Source organism: Poecile atricapillus, chromosome 26, assembly GCF_030490865.1.
Source record: "Poecile atricapillus isolate bPoeAtr1 chromosome 26, bPoeAtr1.hap1, whole genome shotgun sequence".
NCBI classification, from domain to species: Eukaryota; Metazoa; Chordata; class Aves; order Passeriformes; family Paridae; genus Poecile; species Poecile atricapillus.
The window spans coordinates 4,510,928-4,530,700 of record NC_081274.1 but is presented as its reverse complement, the minus strand read 5'-3'; the positions used below and the strand labels follow the sequence as shown (position 1 = coordinate 4,530,700).

Below are 19,773 nucleotides of genomic sequence, written 5' to 3'. Positions count from 1 at the left end.
CCCTGTAAGAGATATAAAGTTAGTAATGGAACTTCCACATGGTGGATCCCAGATGAACCAACTTGGTACTGGGCTCCCAGAAAAACAAAGGAAGGGGATTGCAAATATAATAATGAAACTAAACTGTTTCAATGTAAGAATAAAGGCAAGAATCCTTACTTTAGTATACCTGAAATCTCCAAACTCTGGGACAACTTAAATCAACAGAAAATTGATTTTTGGAAAGCACCAGATGGCTTATTTTGGATATGTGGAAAAAGAGCATACCCAAAACTCCCCCCACGATGGAAAGGGAGTTGTACTTTGGGAATTATACAGCCAGGATTTTTTCTTCTGCCAGGACCAAATGGAGACAAACTAGGAGTGCCAGTATATGAGGACCTAAAAAGAAGCAAAAGGGAGGAGATTGGAGGATTTCATAAATGGGGAGATAAAGAATGGCCTCCTGAGCACATATTGGAAACCTATGGGCCAGCCACCTGGGCACAAGATGGGAGTTGGGGATACCGAACCCCAATTTATACTAAATCGCATCATAAGACTCCAGGCAGTTGTAGAAGTAATAACAAATAAAACTGCTCGGGTAATAGAATTAATATCCACTCAGCAACGTCAAGCCAGAGCTGCAATATATCAGAATAGGTTGGCTTTAGACTATTTGTTAGCTGAAGAAGGAGGTGTTTGTGGGAAATTTAATACATCAGATTGTTGTTTAAAAATAGATGACAATGGGGATGCCATTCTAGATATAGTCAATGATATCAGAAAAACAGCACATGTACCAGTTCAAAAATGGGACCCAATACTAAAAAGCAGTTGGTGGGATAATCTATTGGGAATAGAATGGTGGAAAAAGTCAGGCTTCTTCCTTTTGTGTGCTACAACTGGCTTGATATTTCTTCCTTGTTTAATCCCCTGCTTTATTCAGCTAATCACCAGAGTAGTTCAGAGTATGCAAGTGATAACAATGCCTATAGATCCAAAATTGACTACATCTAGAGCGGCACAAAAAATTATGGTGTTAAAGAAACAGAACAACATAGAAGATCCTCTTGAAGAAGCAAGATTAATTTGGAAAAAAAACGAGTGAATAATGAAGGCTAGAGGACAAGAAATATTGCTCAAGCCAAATGATTCATGAAAAGAAAAAAGGGGGATATTGTTATAAATGCGTATCATATTATTGGCTTTTCACAAGTATTATAATGAATATTATATGTATAAGATTAAAAAATTTCGCTGTAATAATATAGTCTTCTTTATTTCTGTTATTAATGAAACTTAGAAATAGTGGTATAATACATGTATGTTAAGCTATGACATAGCATTAAAACAAAAACTACTTTTGTTTGTGTAACCCAAAGACTGAAAAAGATAGCTGGAGATCTTTTTTTCTTTTATAAACTATCTTATCCAGATGAAGACAGCAGTGACCAGAACTCTGGGGGGGAGGAATTTATTGCATTTCTGGTATCAGGGAATGTAAATCTCGATGGTGCCAAGAAGATTGATCTATTGAGAAGGGGGCAAGAGAAAACTAAACAGAAGAACACCAAAGATCCTAAAAAGAATGTATGAATATGTATGAGAATTTATGGATATGTAGTAGGGTTCTGTTTTTAAGGGACAATCCTTTGTTAGTAAGGGGTGCTCTCTTGGCTGAATGCAGAGACACCCGGCCGTATCTGTATACTTTACTTTATTTTTTCCTCCTAATTGTTTTTTTATTAAACTTTTAAATTCTATAAAAATTATGTGAACCTAGTTTTTCACAGGATGTTATACAAAAAGGACATGCAGTAGGCGGATCGGGAAGGCGGAACCTTCCAAGCACCTCCGCCAGTGTTGGGCAAAGGGACAGGGACATGCGGCCGGGAAAATCAGGACAAAAACGAGGCCGCGTCCTCCAACAACTGGAGAGAGCGCACGGCAAATGGCCCATGGCCTCTCCCTTTGGGCAGCAATAAAGTCACTCGCACACCACTCCTCTGGCTCCTTGGGCCACACAAACCTCTGGCGCCGGGAATTTTCCCGCCCAGCCCCGGGCACAGCGCAGCCACCTCCGGCCTCCCGACACGAAGCGGGACGAGCCAGCGCTGCTCCGCCACCGCCTCCTGCCGAGGCCCCAGCGGCAAGGAGACCGCGGGCAGCCGCTCCCGCAGCGCCCTCAGCCCAGGGCCAACACGGGCCGGCCACGGCACAAGCCACCCGCCACAGCCCCCTGCCGCCCCCTCCCGGGCCCGCAGCGAGCCCCGAGCCCCCGCAGAACCGAGCGCGGCTCCCACCTGCGATGGCCGGGGCCGCCTCCGAGCTCCGCCGCCGCCTCACCGGGCTCCGGCCGCTGCTGCCGCCGCTGCCGGGCCCGCACAGACGCTCCGGCAATGGCGGCTCTCCTGCCCCACGGCCGCCCTGGGGGCGCCAGCGGGGCCGGGCTTGTCCCCGCTCTGCCCAATCAGCGCGCGCCAGAGCCACGAGTGACGGCAGAAGCAGCCAATCGCAGCCAGCGGCGGGCTCTGCACACGGCACGGCCTCGCCTGCCTTGGGCTGAGCTCCGCCATTTCTCGTTAGCCTGGGCTGAGGAGCGGCCCCGGCGCTGGGCCCGGCCCGGGCAGGAGGCCAAGGAAGCGCCGCTGCGCTGAAGCGCCGGGAGCTCGGGGTGCCCGGGAGCTGAGGGCGCTGCGAGCTGGGGGTGAGTCCGGGATGGAGCAGGGCATGCCGGAAAGAGGCCAAAACTTTGTGACTCTCCTTCCTGTCCCGGGCGGGGAGCAGAACACACAAGGAAAGGCTCGGGGGTCTGGATGAGGGTGGGGACAGTTCAATCCTTGGTCACGGGCACAGCACACCTGACTTGGGGAAATTAATTGTATTTAATATCCAACATTTCAGAGCAAGAAAATGAGAAGTAAAGTAATTCCTCCGGAAATCCATCTTCCCCCCAGCTCTCCCTCCTTCCCGGGCTTAACTTTCTGCCCCTCTCCGTCCCCCTCCCCGCCCAGAGGCACAGGGATGGGGGTCACAGTCAGGTCATGTCAGTGCCTCCCCCTGAGGGACAGGAATCCTTGTCCTGCTGCAGCCTGGGGTCCCTGCCAGGGGCCAGAGTCCCTCAGGAGCAGGCTGCTCCAGCGGGGATCGCCAGGGGGATCCCCGAGTCCGGCCAGGAGCCACTTCCATGGCTCTGCAGGGGCTTCCCCCGGGCTCGGGGCCTCTCTCAGGCACCCCCTGCTCCGGCCCGGCCTCATTGCCCCCCTCACCCCCCCATGCAGCGAGTGCCCGGGCAGGGAGATCCACGATCTTCACGGGGCTGAATCTTGGTGTTTCTGAGTGTTATTGGGCTGAATGTTGGAGTTTTGTTTTTTTGTGGGGGCTGAATCTTTCTATCTTGGGGGGGATATCAGATTTTTGGTGTTTTGGAAGTTTTTGATCTGTCTTGATGTTTGGAGGATTTTTTGGGCTGAATCTTGGTGTCCTGGAGGTCCTTCCAGACACTAGATGCCCAATGACTTCCCGAGATGAACTTGGGAAAGGAGAAACCCTCAGCCCAAGGCTTTTTCCTTTCTTTTTTTCCCCCAAACCAGGATTTTTCATTCCCAAGCTGTGGTCAGATGGAGGAGGAGGAGGAAAAGCCCTGGAGATCTCACACAACGAGAGGCTGCAAACCCAGCCCAGGGAGCTGTGAGGAGGAAAGATCCTCCCTGTGCCGGGAAGGTGGTCGGAGATCCAGTCAGAGCTCAGAGCAGGGGGTGAAGCCCCACAAGTGCTTGGAATGTGGGAAAGATTTCAGCCACAGCTCCAGCCTGCTCTGGCACCAGGTGATCCACACTAGGGAAAAGCTCTACGAGTGTGGGGAATGTGGGAAGAGCTTCAGCCAGAGCTCCAACCTGAGGGCACACCAGGTGATTCACAGTGGGGAAAGACCCTATGAGTGTGGGAAATGTGGGAAGAGCTTCAGAGATACCTCTGACCTGATGAAACACCAGGTGATCCACACAGGGGAACGGCCCTACACCTGCTTGGAATGTGGGAAGAGCTTTGGGTGGAGTTCCAATCTGAGGAAACACCAGCGCATCCACACCAGGGAGAGGCCCTACAAGTGTCCCAAGTGCGGGAAGAGTTTTCGGACCAGCTCCCATGTCCTCCTACATGAGCGGATTCACACAGAGGAGAGGCCCTTCCGCTGCCCCGACTGCGGGAAGGGCTTCAAGCACAGTTCCCACCTCACCGTCCACCGGCGCATCCACAGTGGGGAGAGGCCCTACGAGTGTCCCCAGTGTGGGAAGAGCTTCTCCAGGGGCTATCACTTGACCCAACACCAACGGAGGCACCAGTAAGGGAAGCCCTGCGAGTGCCCCGAGTGCAGGAAGAGCTTCGTGCGCTGCTCCAGCTCCATCCCCCATGGGAGGATCGGCGTTGGATGATCCCCAGTGACCCCGTTGGGCAGAGCCCTGGTGATCCGTGCTCCTGGTGATCCGTGTTGGGAAGACACCTGGCTGGGAGGCTCCACATCTTCCTGGCTCCCTGTGGGCACCTGGATGAACACCGGGGCAGGAACATCCATTGGGACACAGACCAACAATGGGAATTCATTGTGGGGAGCAGATTTGTTGACTTTCAATCCCAGAAAATCTTTTGCATTTAATCCTATCTTCTGGTGGCATCTAGGAATACTGAATGGTCTTGGAGGTCTTTTCCAACCTCACTAAATGCACAATTTTGATTTCCTATTGCCCAAGGGTGTCTTCCACAGCCAAATGGTGATGAAGTGGGGCAAAGATCAAGGTTTTGGAGACAGTGGGGTGGAAACCCCTCCAAAAAAGCTTCTTCCCTCCCACTCAGTCACAGGGATGCTCAGCCAGCACAAAGAAATCCTTTTGTTTTGGCCTATATTTGCTTTTCATTTCTCTTCTTTCCTTTAAAATATCTAATTTTGGCGTAAAAATAAAGACACTGAATTAAGACACAGGTGAGAACACTGAGGGACATAGACATGGTGGGCCACAGACATGGGGAGTGACATGGTGAGACATGGACAGGGATGGGGACGTGGCCATTCATGGGGACATGGGGAGACACTGGCACAGATGGAGACGTGGGGGACAATGCCAGGGATGAAAACATGGTGGGGACACAGCCATGGGTGAGGACATGGTGGGCCATGGCCAGTGACATGTGGGGACATGGCTGTGGCCGCTGCCATGGGGGGAACTTGCAGGGGCTGTAGGGGATGCTGGGTTTGAGGGAGTTGAGGGTTCCTGGCAGGGACTTGGGACTTGCTGAGGGCTTTGGGGAGCCCAGGCCGAGCGGCTGCGGCTGCGCTGGGAGCCCCTGGCAGAGGTTCTGGGGCAGCTGCTCAAGGACCCCCTGGCCTGGAGCCCCAGCCAGGCATTGGGCTCCTGGAAGGGAATGAAGGTCCTTGTGCCCAGGAGGGAAATCCCAGCACCTCCAGGGTGTGGGGGGCAGCTGAGAGGCCACAGCAGGGAGGGGAAAGCCAGACAGAGCTGTCCCCCTCCAGAACTGCACCCCAAAAATCCCCAAACTCAGGAATTGCTCCCAGGAAAAAGCTGCCAGGATCTGCTTCAATTGAGTGAAAGGGGGGATAGGAGAGGTGGGGTGGTGGATTGGTCGGCAGTGGGGCAGGGGTGGAGGAGCAGGGGAAAAGAGGGTCATGGGAGCCCCATATTGGGTTTGGATGAGTCTCGCTCCTACTTCATCCTGCCTCCTTCTCTTCTCTGGCATTTTTCCTCTTCCTCCATCTCTTCTCCTGTTCCCCCTAGGCCCAGTGCACACCCTTGGATCCCCATTTTTCCAATTCCTTCACACCCCACGGGAGGAGCCAGGATGGAGCCAGGGCAGGCCGGGCTGGGGCAGTGCTGGGTTCTTGGCATGGTCCAGGTACCACCCATGCACCCCCTCCCCAAATTTCCCTGGTGGCTTCAGGGGTCCCAGTGTTTTTTAGGGTTTGCTGGGTGCCATGCTGGAGTTTGGTGTCTCCCAAGGAGTCCCCAGAACAGGATGACACATGGGGGGGACACACGGGGGTCCTGATCCATCCTGGGGCAGGGTCTGTTCCTGCCACAGCCCCCGCGTGGGGTCACCCCATGTCCCTCCCCACTGCCCCACATAAACGGGACAGGGGCAAACTGGGAAGCTTTACTGGGAACACTGGGAGCAGCAGGGCGGGAGCAGAGTGACAGCGGGGCTGGGGGGACACACGACCCCTCCAGAATCAGCACAGGGATGGAACGGGGGCTCCTGGCCGGGTGCAAGGCCACGGGGAGGGGCTGCAACCACCAGAGGCTCAGGAGCTCTGTGGGCAGAGAAAAGGGGGTGACATCAGGCTGGGGGCCCTGAGGGAGCACACACATTCCAGGAGAGGGAGGATATGACCCCCAGGACCCCCCTCACCTTCTTGCACAGGTCGAAGCTGAGCCCCCGATCCCCATCAGCATCTTGCTGTGGGCGGCGTCCGGTGGCATCTCTGGGGGGTCTGCAGGGGTCAGGATCCCCCGTAAAACCTCACAGGGACACCCCAAGCCCTTCCAAGCACTCTCCCAGTCTCTCCAAGCCCACCCAAGACCCCCAAACCCTCTCCCAGTCCCTTCCCAGCCCCACCAGGACTCATCAGGAACCCTCTCAGTCTCTTCCCAGCACAATGAACCACATCCCAACCCCTGCTTTCCAATGCCCAGTCTCCTTCCAGCCCTTCCAGACTCACTCAAATCCCTCCCAGTGACACCCAGCACCTCCAAACTCCTTCCCTGTTTCCACCAGGACCCCCAGAACCCCATCCCACCCTCTCCAACATCCTTTAAATCCCCTTCTCAGCTATTCTTGACCCCTAAACCCCTCTCCCAGTTTAAATCAGTCTATCTCAAACTCCCTCCCAGGTACTCCCACCACACCCCAAACCTCTTCTGGGCTCCCCCAGTGCCTCCCCCGCTGCCCCCGGCGCTGTGGGGGCCGGGCCGTGCCCCAGTGCCGGCTCAGGGGGTGCTCCAGGCTGACGTGCTCCACCTGGCAGCTGGAGCTGAGCCCGCATTGCCGGGGGCGGTTTCCAGCAGCACCAGGAGCAAAAGACACAGAATACAAGCGTACAGCAATTTATATATGGGGAGGGTCCAGGGGTGGATACAAAACTTCAACCAGTGAGGGATATCCTGGGGAGGGGAATAGGACACATGGACCAATGGGGTGCTGTGGATTAGGGGATTTCCAAAGGGGACGTCCAAGCAGGGGGTTGGCATAAGGCAGGATTGACAGGAAACATTCGGGAACAAGGGGCAGGGTGGACAAGATTGATAGGGAAGGTGCTGGAAAAAGGGGTTGGGATACAATGATGGGCAGGGCAGGGGAGGAGATAACTTTGGGTTAAACCAACAAAGCAGGGGGGTAACAGAACAAACCAATTATACAAACAGCTTCAAACTTTAAATTAAACAAAATCACACCACAACATCTCCCCTTTTCTGTTTAAAAGGAAGAGCTGTGGTTTTGGGGGATCCATTCTCATTTTGGATACACGTCTCCCCAGCAGGGCTGGTCACTTGGCACTTCTCCCTGATTGACCTCTGCAGTGGGAGAGCCCTGGGAGGGCTCGCTGAGCCTTGTCCAGCGGGGCCTGCGGGGCCAGGCCGGTCCCTGGCTCGGCTGCAGGGGGGTCCCAGGGTGTGAGGATGGAGGGTTTGGGAGGGTTCCAGTCCTGGATACAGGGGTGCACGGGGGTCCTGCTGCAGCGGAATGGGAGTTCAGGGGGGTCCCTTCCTCTGTTCTGGGGTTCAAGGGGTCCCAGTGTTTGAAAATGGAGGTTCAGTGGGGTCCCGGTGCCCAGAAATGGGGGTTCTGGGAGGTTCCCATTCCCGAGAATGGGGGTTCAGGGGATTCCAGGTTCCAGATAAGGGGGTGCAGGGGTTTTTGGGGCTGGGTAAGGGCGTACCAGGGGATCCTGGTGCCCCGAAATGAACATCCAAGGGGGTCTCTGTGCTCAGGAAGGGGGGTTCGCCCAGAAATGGAAGTGCAGAGGTTCCCCATTCCCAGTGTAATAAATGGAATTGATTCGTGCTAACTAAATTATAACTGTTATTGAAGTTATTATTAGAAACCATTAAGAATCAGTGTTATAAAGCAGATGTACCCCTTTGCAGATGTTACATGTCAAAATTAAGGTACAGAATGTAGTTTAGAAGATAAATGGTCAGAAAAATGGGAAATAGGAGGAAACTTATGGGAAACATTAATGAATATGTATAAGCATACAGTATATAAGTTTAGCTCGAAGTGCTTTGTTTCATACATGACGTGAGGTGAGAAGAACCCCCTGTCCCCCGGTTGGTTTTGCTTATGCCTTAACCATTTGTAACCACTGCCCAATTATATTCATATATATATATTAAAAACATGATACAATTTGGTACATATATTCAGATATACATATATATATAGATATATATATCTGAATTTCTGTACTAAATTGTATCTCTTTTTTACTAAATTGTATTTTTTTACTAAATTGTATTCTTTTATTATTTTGTATCCAATTTATTAAACTATATTATCAATTAATTAAATTTGATTGTTTGGAAATTTGAAAGTCATTTATAACACTACTATATCAAAAGCAGTTAAAAGTGATTACAAACTGTGCTATATCAAAATCGTTGTGATCATAATAATTGGCAAAAGCCAACACATAATAGCAAAGGCCAACAACAACATAGTTATTTATCACAAACACAGGGCAGGTTTTTCCCTTGCATGGAGCACTTGGGCCTTCCCCGGGCCCCTTCTGCCCTCCCGCAGAACCAGAGGCATTTTCCAGCGCACACAGTTTGTAAGCAAGAGCCGGCTGCAGCCCAGAAGGCTCCAAGCGCCTCCTTCCAGGCTGACTCTGCAGATGCCGAGGCTGCTCTGGGCTCTGCCAGGCTCTGCTGGGGCTCAGCTCTGGGCGAGGCTGGGCCCGCTCTCCCCTCGCAGTGCTTCGGGCAGCTGAGTCACAGCGGGAGAAGGACAGGACACCTCAAGGGACTTGAGCTTTAACAGAGATTTTATTCAAATAACTGCCATAACAAACAGGCTGTCCTAACTTACCCTAACTAACTCACAGTGCTAACTACCATAACTAACTACTTTTCCTAAATACTGTAACAAAAAGCTCTCGTCAAGGGTTTCATCTCCTCCTCCGCTGCTCCCTCAGTTGCTTTGCTGCAGTGATCAGAGGGGTCAGGCTGGAGAGAGGCTTGGCTGATGACAAAAATGGGTGCTGCCCAAGGGATAAAAAAGAAAGAAATGAACTGTTACTTTCCAGAGTCAAGTTCCTCACAGGCTCTGTTGCAACAGGACAAAGGGGAATGGTTTGAAAGTCAAGAGAGGGAAGCAGGCTCAGATTAGATCTCAAGAAGAATTGTTGTAGCAGGAGAGTGGGGAAACACTGACAGAGGGAGCCCAGGGATGTGGGAGGTGCCTCCTCCCTGGAAACATCCAGGCTCAGGTCAGGCAGGGCTCTGAGCCACTTGATGTGCTTGAAGATGTCCCCGCTCGTGGCGGGGCACCAGGTCCAGATGAGCTCGACAGGAGCCTGCCAAGCCAAAGCAGGCGAGGATTCTGCTTGCTTTGCGTGTGAAAAGCAGCGGGACTGGAGATGATGGGAGGGGGCCCCACAAGAAAAGCCCTCCCTGGCGCTGCCGTTTCCCCCGCAGCCGCTTGGCATTCACCTGCAGCAGCTCCTGGGCAGAGTAGCGCCGCTCCTCGTCCGGCTCCAGGCTGCACTCGAGGAAGTCCCGCAGCAGAGCCGACAGGCGCCTGGGCTCCTGCAGCTGCGGGGTCCCGTTCTGCCGGATCAGAGCGCGAGCCTGCAGGAAAAGCAAACACAGCGCTCTGACAGCTTCCTCCACACCCACAAGTGCTCACATCCAGCCCGCTTGCTCTGCCCCAGCTCCCCGGGCACTTTCCTCCCTGGCAGAGATGCTGCTGCTCACAGCTCATTTTTCTGGGGCAATCAAAAAACCCAAACCCTGGTGCAGCCACAGCCATTGCAACATCCAAATGATCTTGCCTTCAGAGCCGATTGCATTGGCTGACTTTGTCAGTAGGAACCTCCATCAGAAATAGCCCATTTTGCTTCTCCAAATACAGACACCAGCTTTACAGGCCATTTTCAAGAGTGAATGTGGTCTGCCTGTGTTATTTCAAGGGATTCTTACATCAAATGCATCTCTGCAGTGCCACTGACACTCAAGTAAAAGCATTCCTGATGCCCCATGCCAGAAACTGCCAGGCAAGGAACAGCAGGTTTGTGTGGCTGAAAGCTCAGGCTTGGTGACACAGAGAAAGTAGCTTGGACTAGGAAAGAAATATGTTAGACTGTGGGGATGTTAAACAATCATCTTCATGTTTTAGACAAGTTTCCCAGTGAGAAGAGCCAGGGGGGAGTTCATCTCACAAAACCTATTTCAGAAACTCCTTCAGAAAACTTGTTGGGTTTGGGTGTTGGGGTTGGTTTGTGGTTTTGTACAAGACAACATTAGAGCTGATGCACTTGCTTCATGTATTTGGGTCATCCTCACAAGAGAGGCAACAACTTAAATCCCAAAGCAAATTGTTGCTGGAGACTGCAGAATATTTGTCTGTGTTCAGGCTCAGGTGCTGTGGGAATTCCCTTCCCGATGTGCAGAAACCTCCAGCTGCTCCTCCCAGTGCAGGGTCACCCTGTGCTCACAGGCCTCTGCAAAGCCTGGAGAATTTGCCTCTTACCATGGCCCCCGTTTGCTGGAAGTAAGGAGGTTCTCCTTCCACCATCTCGATGGTCACAATGCCAAAGGACCAGATGTCCACCTTGGGGCCGTAAGGAGAACTGGTCACAACTTCTGGGGCCATCCAGTGAGCAGTGCCCACCATGGAGCTGCACTGGTCCTGCTCAGGGCTGAGCTGAGCGCAGAGGCCAAAATCAGCTGAGGACAGAAACAAGCACTGTCAAAGGCAGCTGCAATGAGGAAACCAAGCACAAAGATTCCCCACTCTCAGTCCGAGAATGCACTGCTGAATCCAGCTGGAAAAGTCCTCAGGGCTGGAGGCAAGGAAAGATGGAACTGGACCCTTAAAGAAGCCCTCAGCTTTCATGCTTGGCTTTTACTGATTTCCTTTGAAGCTTTAGATTGCAACTCCTGCCCCTCTGGGAGGGCCATACCCAGAGCAAAGGCACTCCTGACACCCTGCTCCTCTCCTGAGCTCTCTGCACGGGGCAGCCGCTCTCAGCTGGCAGCAGGGGCCGGGCAGTGCCACCAGCAGCACTTGTGGGGCTCTGGCCCTCACTGGGAAGCAGCCCCACAGCCGCACCCCGGGAGCGCCGTGCCTGGCCAGAAACACCCACCCAGCTTGACAGAGCCGTCCATTCCCAGAAGGATGTTGGAACTCTTCAGATCTCTGTGGATCACCCGGATGGAATGGAGGAAATCCAGGCCCTGCAGACACTGAGAGACAACAAGAAACACAAGGGAAAAAATCAATAGCTGGAATATATCAGACAAGAAAGGACAGTTTAGAATTCTGCCAGCAGCAACTTTGCTGTGACAGCCCAGGAGTGCAGTGCAGACAAGCTACAGGCAAAAGGTTCAAGGCAAAGCTGAGAGCAGCAAAATCAGATCCAAAAAAGACAGAGTACCACAACAGCAGGAAAGAGGACAAGAACAGAGTAGAAATGCAGTGATATTTGCAGGCCGTTCACTTCAGAGGCTCTTTCCTCTCCAGCTCATAAAAACAACACAGAAACAAAGGCCTGAGCATGGAGCCACTCTGTTCTCACAGCCTCTTTGGAAGGACCATGGTGTCCCAGCCATGGGAAGCACAAGCAGGATCCCTCACCTCCTGACTGACAGCTGCCATCTCTCCTTCAGCCATGCGTGTCTGTCTGACAACGTCCTGCAAAGTTCCTCCATCCATGTATTCCATCACCAGCCAGAGATCTCCATCAACAAGGAAGCTGGAAGAGGAGAACAATGGCACAGAGATGAATGTGCATTGCTCAATTCCCCCAGGGAAAAGCCTGGAGTGGAGTTTTGTTCCCAGGTCACTTGTCAGTGAGGACAGAATCAGATGGAGAGACATTCCTGCCAGGCTGCACAGGCCTTGGAATCTGCACAGTCTAAAGGAGAAGGAGGCACCCGGGAGAAAGGAGAGGCCTTAGATGGCAAGCAGGTGAAAAATGCACTTTAGCAACAGCCCAGCTCAATGTGGAACCACAACACTTGCCCCCAGCTGCTTCAGCATCTGAACTCATCAGTTCCACCATTCCCTCCGGAACAAGGCAACACAACTTCCAGAGTTATCCAGGGGAGGAGGCTCTGCAGCACTTGGGGCAAAAGCAGTCAAATGCTTGGAAAACCTTGCACAAAGTCCCTTCAGAAATAGGCAAGGCCATTGAAAAATGGGCAAATGAGGCATTTCTGGAAACAAGAACCTGGTCTTCCTGGCACCTGCAGCAATGGGAAAGGGCTGGGAAGAAGAAGCCAAGGAAAATAATTTCTACCAGGGTTTATCAGCACTTGCTGTAAAACACAGCAAATGGGGTCAACTTGAAGAAAAAGCCAAAGCAAAGCAACAAAAGCACATGGAAGGAGTGAAGTGCCAGGCTGTTGTTCTGGGAAGATATGGCTGGGTCAGGCATTTTCAGAACAGGCTACAGACTAGGGATGCCAGGAAAGATGAACGCAGGGGCCGTGCACGGGAGAAGACCTGAAGCACTCACCTGTCCAAAGAGTTGACAATGTTGGGGTTCTTCTTGTCCTTCAAGATCACGACCTCATTCACAGCTCGTTCCCTGTTCTGCCCTCTGAGACTCATTTTCTTGATGGCCACCTGAAGGGACATTGCAGACCTTGAACTGGAGGAGTCTGTGGCAGGAGGCCACAGCAAACACGGAGCGAGTCTTTTTGGAGCGACCGAGCCGGGCTGTGCCAAACTGCCTTGGGATGGGACACCAGAGCTCAGCAAGTGCCATTCCCACAGCCCATTGCTCTGCTCGCTGGGGGCTGTTACAGGACTCATGGCCAGAGACATTTGGCTCTGTAAGCTCTGCAGAAATGGTGCCTCAGCTGTCAGCCTCAGAGCTCTAACAACATTCTCTGCACCTACAGTCTTCTCAAATGGCCTCAGCACTCTTAGGATTATTATTCCAACACATTTTGCAAGCAGGAGGTAATTCTGTTTCTGTGCACACAGAGCAAAACAGCCGGGAACCCTTTAGCAATTCTATGGCATTTGGCCACGATTTCAAATGTCCCTGCTCTGTTTGGGATAGCACAACAAAGCAAACGTGCACATCCATTGCTCAGATAATCCCTGTCACAGCTGTCACTGACACCAGACCCAAACACAGCTGCAGGGTTTAGGAGAGAGCTTTGCTCTGGACATCCATCTTCTCATTTCTCTCCCTGTCTCTGTGGGGACAGCTGCAGTAGGACTAAAACCCCAAACTGAGCCCAAGCAGGATCTCTCCTTAATTAGGCCTTGAGGTAACCTGATGAAACTCAGGATGATAAAACTGCTAAATAGTGTTCCTGTCCGAGGCTGGGATGAAGGTAAATTTGGCCTCAGTCTCCAGCAGCTGATGCATTCACACTTTCAGACATGAAGACCAAGCCAGCGTGTCCTGCTCTGACAGCCACCGCTGCCCTCCTTGCCTTCCTTTGGGCACTTCAGAAGGACCAAGTCTGTCCCAGCTGTGCTCTGCAGGCTGACACTGCTCTGCCTTCAGAGGAGCAGCCTGTGCAGGAAAGCTCTGCTGGGCCCCACAGCTCCAGCCACAGCTCCCAGCAGAGGGGAAAGGCCTCGAGAGCTGCCAGACGTGCTGGGCGTGTTGACACTGACCTCTCCTCCAGTGGCCCTGTCGAGTCCTTTGGAAATGGTTCCAAAAGCCCTGGAGACAAAACAGCAGAGAAGAAAGAAGCAGAGCTTTAGGCCCTGGCAGTGAAAGCCAGCCCAGACAGGAGATCTCTGCTGCCTGCAGCGTTCACAAAACACCCGAGTGCATCCACCCTTCAAACAACAGCACAGCAGCCACCAGCCCTCTGCCATGCAAGGTGTGCAAGAGAAAACTGAGGCCCAACACGAAGGAAAAGGGCTGGAGGAAATCCCAAATGTCCACACTGAATTCCTTCAGTTCAAAACCTGAGGTGGAGGGTGGGTGTCTGAAGAACTGGAAAAGAATGTATTTCATCCTTTATATATTTCCTGCCTGAGACCTGCAGGATCCCCAAGGGCCCTGCCAGCAGGCAGGTGATGCATTTTCCCCTCGAGTGCAGCAGCTCTGTGTCTGTTACTGAATGTATGGGTTCTGCTACCTGTGCTGAAAAGAGCACTCATTAGTTCATCTCTGGTTTCTGTTTCTAAACCATTATGTTGATAATCCTGACTGATGGATATTTTTGGAAACAAAATATTTGAAAGAAATCTTCTTGAGAACTGTTTTCTGACAGTCACAGTCACCTCATGGTGAGTTGCTCTTTTAGGCACTCCAATTCCAGGGACAGAAGATCTTCCAGGTCCCACTCCTTGCTGCAGAGAGGACACTGCCAGCCTCAGGGGCCTTTGACGGTGCCTTCTGACCACAGTTATCAATTCTGATCAGCACTGAGAGACAGCAGCATCGTACCCCAGTGTCTGAAGGGGTTTGGAGCTCTCCTGACTTCTCACAGGATCCTGCACCAGCAAAATACCTGGGCCCTGCTTGTGCAGAAGTAACTGCCTTGCACTTACCCTTGGCCAATCTGCTCCAGTTCCAGGTATTTCTCGGCAGGCTCCCCCACGCTCACGCTGTTCCCTGAAAGAAACCAGGTGGAAGATGCTCCCTCTCAGATGAGAGCCAGAATGCAGCCCCACTCCCTGGGGCCAGGAGCCCCTTGCTCTCAGCTGGGGAAGGACAATAAATGACCCTGTGCCATTCAGCTGCAGAGCAACACTGGGTGCAGCTGATGCTGAGACACACACACAGCACCCTGCTCTGGCACACAGGAACAGAGCAGACGTACTCAGCTGCATCAGGCTCCACTCCCCGTTCCCCTCTGGCTGCAGGGCTGTGCTGCTGTCAGAATGTTCAGCCCAGGATCCTGCAGCACAGGGAGCTTCAGTGTCCTCTTCAGGAGCAGAGGGAGGTTCTCCATCCTCTTCCCAAAGCAGTGCAGGCTCCTCGTCCTCTTCCCAAAATGCTGCATGTTCACCATCATCTTTCCAAGCCTCGGGATTTTCTCCGTCGACTTCCCATGCTGGAAGATGTTCTCCCTCCTCTTCCCAAGCCACAGGATGTCCTCTGTCCTCATCCCACACTGGGAGATTGCCGTCATCCTCGTCACACGCCATGGGAGCTTGGCCATTCTCATCCCACACCAGGGGACATCCACCGTCCTTGTCCCACACCGGGAGATGTCCACTGTCCTTGTCACACACCGCGGGAGCCTCGCCGTTGTATTCCCAAACCGCGGGGTGTTCGCTCTCGTCTCCCAGAACAGCGGGAAGTTCACTGCTCTCTTCCTCCTCTTTGGCCTCCTCTTTGCAAGCAGAGGGAGCCAGAGGAGGAGCTGATGCTGCTTTGGTGCCCTGTGGACAGACGGGAGCGTGAGGGACGGGAAGTTCTATCTCAGTTATCACCTTCTTTATCCTCAGCTACACATCCAGCTGCACTAAGCAGAAATAGAGTTCAGAGCTGTTCAAACTAACAATGGGCAAAAGTTGACATTGCCACTTATTGTTGGGAATTCCATATTCCACCATGGCTAAAGCCAGCAAGCAATCTTCTGCCTGCAAAGCCAGTCCTGCAGCTCTTCAAAAGCTCTTCAGCAGAAACAGAGAAAACTGCCAGGGATCTCTTTGCTGCTGCTGCTGCTGCAAAGACACTGACAGGAACTTTCCTTCAGCCTCCCAGGCTGGCACTCAGCTGCCACACGCCGAGCTCACAACTCGCTGCACAATTCTGAACACCAAAGCTTCCTTTGCCACTCACCGAAGGAGGAGCTGCTCGGGATCCACGCGTGAGGTGCCCTGCAACGGGAGAGGGAACATGAACCAGATGTTGTTAGGAAAAAACTGCCTGTGGTGGGAAATGAGCAAGGCAAGCCTGAGAGAGCATTTTGCTTTCACAGCATCCCTCCAGGAGCCACAGGCCCTTCACACAGCGAGCAAGAGAGCAGCACAAAAGACTGGGCTGTGTCAGCTCTTGGCTGGAGCAGCAAACGGAGGGAGTTCCAGGCTTCGCTGCCACAGACTCCCCGCTTGAGGGAACAGAACCCCCCAGGCCTCATTGCAAATGCTGTGCACGCCCCGCTGGCTGCAGACACCCCCTTTTTCAGCTGCAGCTGCTGGCAGGAGCTCTCCCAAACCAACCGTGTCCTCATGGCAATTTGGTTACAGAGTCAACTCAGTCCCAGTGGAAGAACAGAAAGCACACAGCAAGCCCAAAGCCACAGATGCTGCACCGAGGGAAAACCTCAACTTACGTGCCAAGTAAGTTAAAAAATACCCCGAATAAGCCACAGAGAACAGAGTGCCAACTGCAGCAACCACTTGCTGCATCATTTTGGATGCACTGCACACGTCTGCAGACTGTACCCCTGCAAGCACAGAAGGACACCCGTCAGGGGCTGGGCTGGCTGCTGAGAATGCCTCGGGCAGGAGGATCCTCTGGCAACGAGCAGGCGCCCAGAGCCGCTCTGGACACTGAGGCCTCCGTGTCCCACAGCAACGGGAACACCACGGGGACGTGGCAACGTTCCTGTGACACCACAGCAGCCGCTCACGCAAAAACGCCTGGAAGCTTCTCCTGTGTCACAAAGGAGCACAAAGATTCCTCCCAGGGCACAGCCTATTGCCCAAAGGATCCAAGAGGAACTTTGAAAATGCAGCAAACAAGGACACCCCATAGGCCAGCCTGAGCACTGAGGAGGAACGAGGATAGGACCAAACCAAAGCAAACACGACCTGTAGTCACTGATACTGCTGAATAAAACCAGCAAGGCTTGTTCCATCTGGAATCTTTGTTCTAGTTCTAAAAACAAGCAAGATTCTCCACTCTAAATATACAGAAGGCAGGAACTGGGGAGGAGGTGGGATTAGGAAGGAGGAGGAGCAGGAGGAGGGAGAAAGGAAAAGGAGGAGCAGGAACAGGAATAGAAGGAGAAGCTGGAGGTTCCAGTGCCCCCTGTGTCCGCAGCACCCCCGGCCACGGGCCCATCGCCCCCACCTCATCCTGCAGGTGAGCAGGGAGGGGGAGCTCGTCCCAAATCTGTCCGGGGGTCCCTGAGAGGGTCTTTTTATTGGGGTGTGTTTGGAACTCGCAGATTGAGGAATTGAGCCCCAAATATTGTCTGGTGTCCCTGGGAGACTTTTTTTTTCTGGGTGTGTAGGTTTGGATCTTGCAGGACCCCAAAGCTGAGCCCCTTGGGGGATCTTTGGGGTCCACGTGGCCATTGCCCAGTATTGGCTGGGGGAGGACATTGGTCCTGGGGACCCCCGGGAGAGCAGAGGAGAGGAACCCCTGGGACCCCCAGAGTGGGGAGAGCAGAGAGGGGTGATCCCAGAGCTGGGGGACCCTGGCAGCTTGGAGAGGTGGGAGCCTGGAGAGGAGAGACTCCTGGGATGCCTGGGATCTCTAAGCAGAGCATCAGGGGAGAAGGGACCCCATGGACCCCCAAAAGCTCCTGGATCATTGCTAAGGAGGACCCCAGAGGAGGGGGAACCCCTGGAGCCCTTTGATCCCCATCATCCCAGGGAAGGGAAACCTCTGGAAGCCCAAATAGGAAAGACGAGAGATGGGAAAATCCTGGGAGACTTTTTTGGGGCTTCATCTTGATATTTTGGAGATTATAATGGACACAAGTCTCCTGCTGAGCTCTAGACATGGACTTGGGCAGGAGGAGTCTCTACTCCAAGGCACTCCAACCTTGGTTACTCCCAAACCAGGATTTGAAATTCCCAAGCCATGGCCAGATGGAGGAGGAGGAAAAGCCCCAGAGATCCTGCAAGAAAAAGGGCTGCAAACCCAGCCCAGGGAGCTGTGAGGAGGAAAGATCCCCCCTGTGCCAGGAAGGCGTCCGGAGATCCACCCAGAGCTCAGAGCTGGGGGAGAGAGCTCATGGCAGGGAGAAGCCCCACAAATGCTTGGAATGTGGGAAGAGCTTCAGCTGGAGCTTCAAGCTGAGGGAACACCAGAGGATCCATCCTGGGGAATGGCTCTGGGAGTGTGGGGAGTGTGGGAAGGGCTTCAAGAATAGCTCCCATCTGATCTGGCACCAGGTGATTCACACTGGGGAGAGCCCCTAGGAGTGTGGGGAGTGTGGGAAGAGGTTCAGGAAGATCTCTGTCCTGATTAATCACCATAGGATCCACACAGGGGAAAAGCCTGGAAAGTGCTTGGAATGTGGGAAGAGCTTCAGTCACAACTCCCACCTGATCTGGCACCAAAACGTCCACACAGGAGAATGCCCCAGCGAGTGTCGGGAATGTGGGAAGAGCTTCATTGAGATGTCCAATCTGATTTGTCACCAGAAGATCCACACAGGGGAAAAGCCCTACATGTGTGGGGAGTGTGTAGGGGGCTTCAGCTGGAGCTCCAACCTCGGGGCACACCACTGCATCCTGAGTGTGGGAAGAGATTTCCAAGGAGCTCAGGTCTCATCAAACATCAGTGGATTCACATAGAGAGGCTCTTCCGCTGCCCTGACTGTGGGAAGGGCTTCACAAAACTGCACCCTCATCAGGCACCGGCACATCCACACTGGGGTGAGGCCCTACGAGTGTCCCCAGTGTGGGAAGAGCTTCTCACAGAGCTCAACCTTGACCAAACAGATCTTCCTGACTCCCTGTGGGCACCTGGGTGAACAGAGAGGTAGAAACATTCATCAGAACACAGACCAACAATGGGAATTGCAGATTGACTGGCCCTGAAGATTCACCAGAATAAAGATACACCTGCAGCCCCTGGAGAAGCCCATGCCTGAGCAGGTGAATGCCTGAGATGAGGCTGTGACCGCGGGGGACACCTGTGGACAGAGGGGCCCCCGCTGGAGCCGCCTGTCCTGGAAGGACTGACCCCATGGCAGAGTGACCCACGCTGCAGCACTGTGAGGGGGCTGCTCCCCATGGAATGGACTCAGGTGGGAGAAGATCCTGGAGACCTCTCTGGTGGGAGAGATCCCAGAGTGCAGCAGGGGAATGACTCCTGTCCTTGAACAGCAGGAAAAGCCACGGGAGATAAACTGACCATGGCTCCATTCCCTGTATCCCTGCACTGCCAGGTTAGGATGCAGAGCTGGAAGGAGGGAGAGGAAGGTGATTTTAAGGGTCTTCATATTCTCCTGCTCTGAGCTTATTGGCAATAAATTCAATTCATATTTCCTGTTTTGCCCGTGCCTGTGTTTGATAAGGAAACGCTCCTGGGTCCTTAACTCATGAACCCTTGGTTAAATTTTCTCTCCCTCTGTGGCTGTGGAGGGCAGTGAGAGAGCAGCTGTGGTGGGTGACTGGACTCGAGCCAGCATCACCCCACTGCAGTGGGACATGTCCTTGTGTTTCCCTGTGCTATGGTGCCACAGGTGCTGTTGCTTTTGTCTCCCTTATGATTTTATATTTTGCATTAAATGCTTGTGAAGTACCCCCAGTGTCCCTCGTGTTCCCACGGCATTGTTAGCCCCATCCCTTCCCCTGCTCCCCGTCCCACGTTCCATCCCAGCTGGCGGAGCCTTGGAGCTGCCGTGGGGGCCGTGGGGCTGCCCCGGGGGCTGCGCCCCGAGCCGGGGC

General features: G+C 53.2%; 2 protein-coding genes across 2 annotated transcripts in view; one reads left to right on the top strand and one right to left on the bottom strand.

Moving 5' to 3' along the window:
• The first annotated feature begins 3,847 nt into the window (after window positions 1–3,847).
• LOC131588454 (zinc finger protein 664-like) overlaps window positions 3,848–19,773 on the top strand; it is a 167,813-nt gene continuing 151,887 nt past the window's right edge. The window contains exons 1-2 of the mRNA XM_058857327.1: window positions 3,848–3,864; window positions 3,905–4,429. Of these exons, the coding sequence (XP_058713310.1) occupies window positions 3,848–3,864; window positions 3,905–4,328 (441 nt within the window). The 3' untranslated portion in view covers window positions 4,329–4,429. The remainder of the gene's footprint in view (window positions 3,865–3,904; window positions 4,430–19,773) is intronic.
• LOC131588453 (serine/threonine-protein kinase PAK 3-like) lies at window positions 9,161–18,968 on the bottom strand. Its single transcript, XM_058857326.1, has 11 exons — window positions 18,930–18,968; window positions 17,924–18,029; window positions 14,976–15,584; window positions 14,743–14,806; window positions 13,855–13,903; window positions 12,734–12,843; window positions 11,851–11,968; window positions 11,360–11,459; window positions 10,744–10,940; window positions 9,705–9,842; window positions 9,161–9,253 (listed from the first exon to the last, which is right to left on the bottom strand). The coding sequence occupies exons 1-11, from the start codon at window positions 18,966–18,968 to the stop codon at window positions 9,161–9,163; spliced, it is 1,623 nt and encodes a 540-aa protein (XP_058713309.1).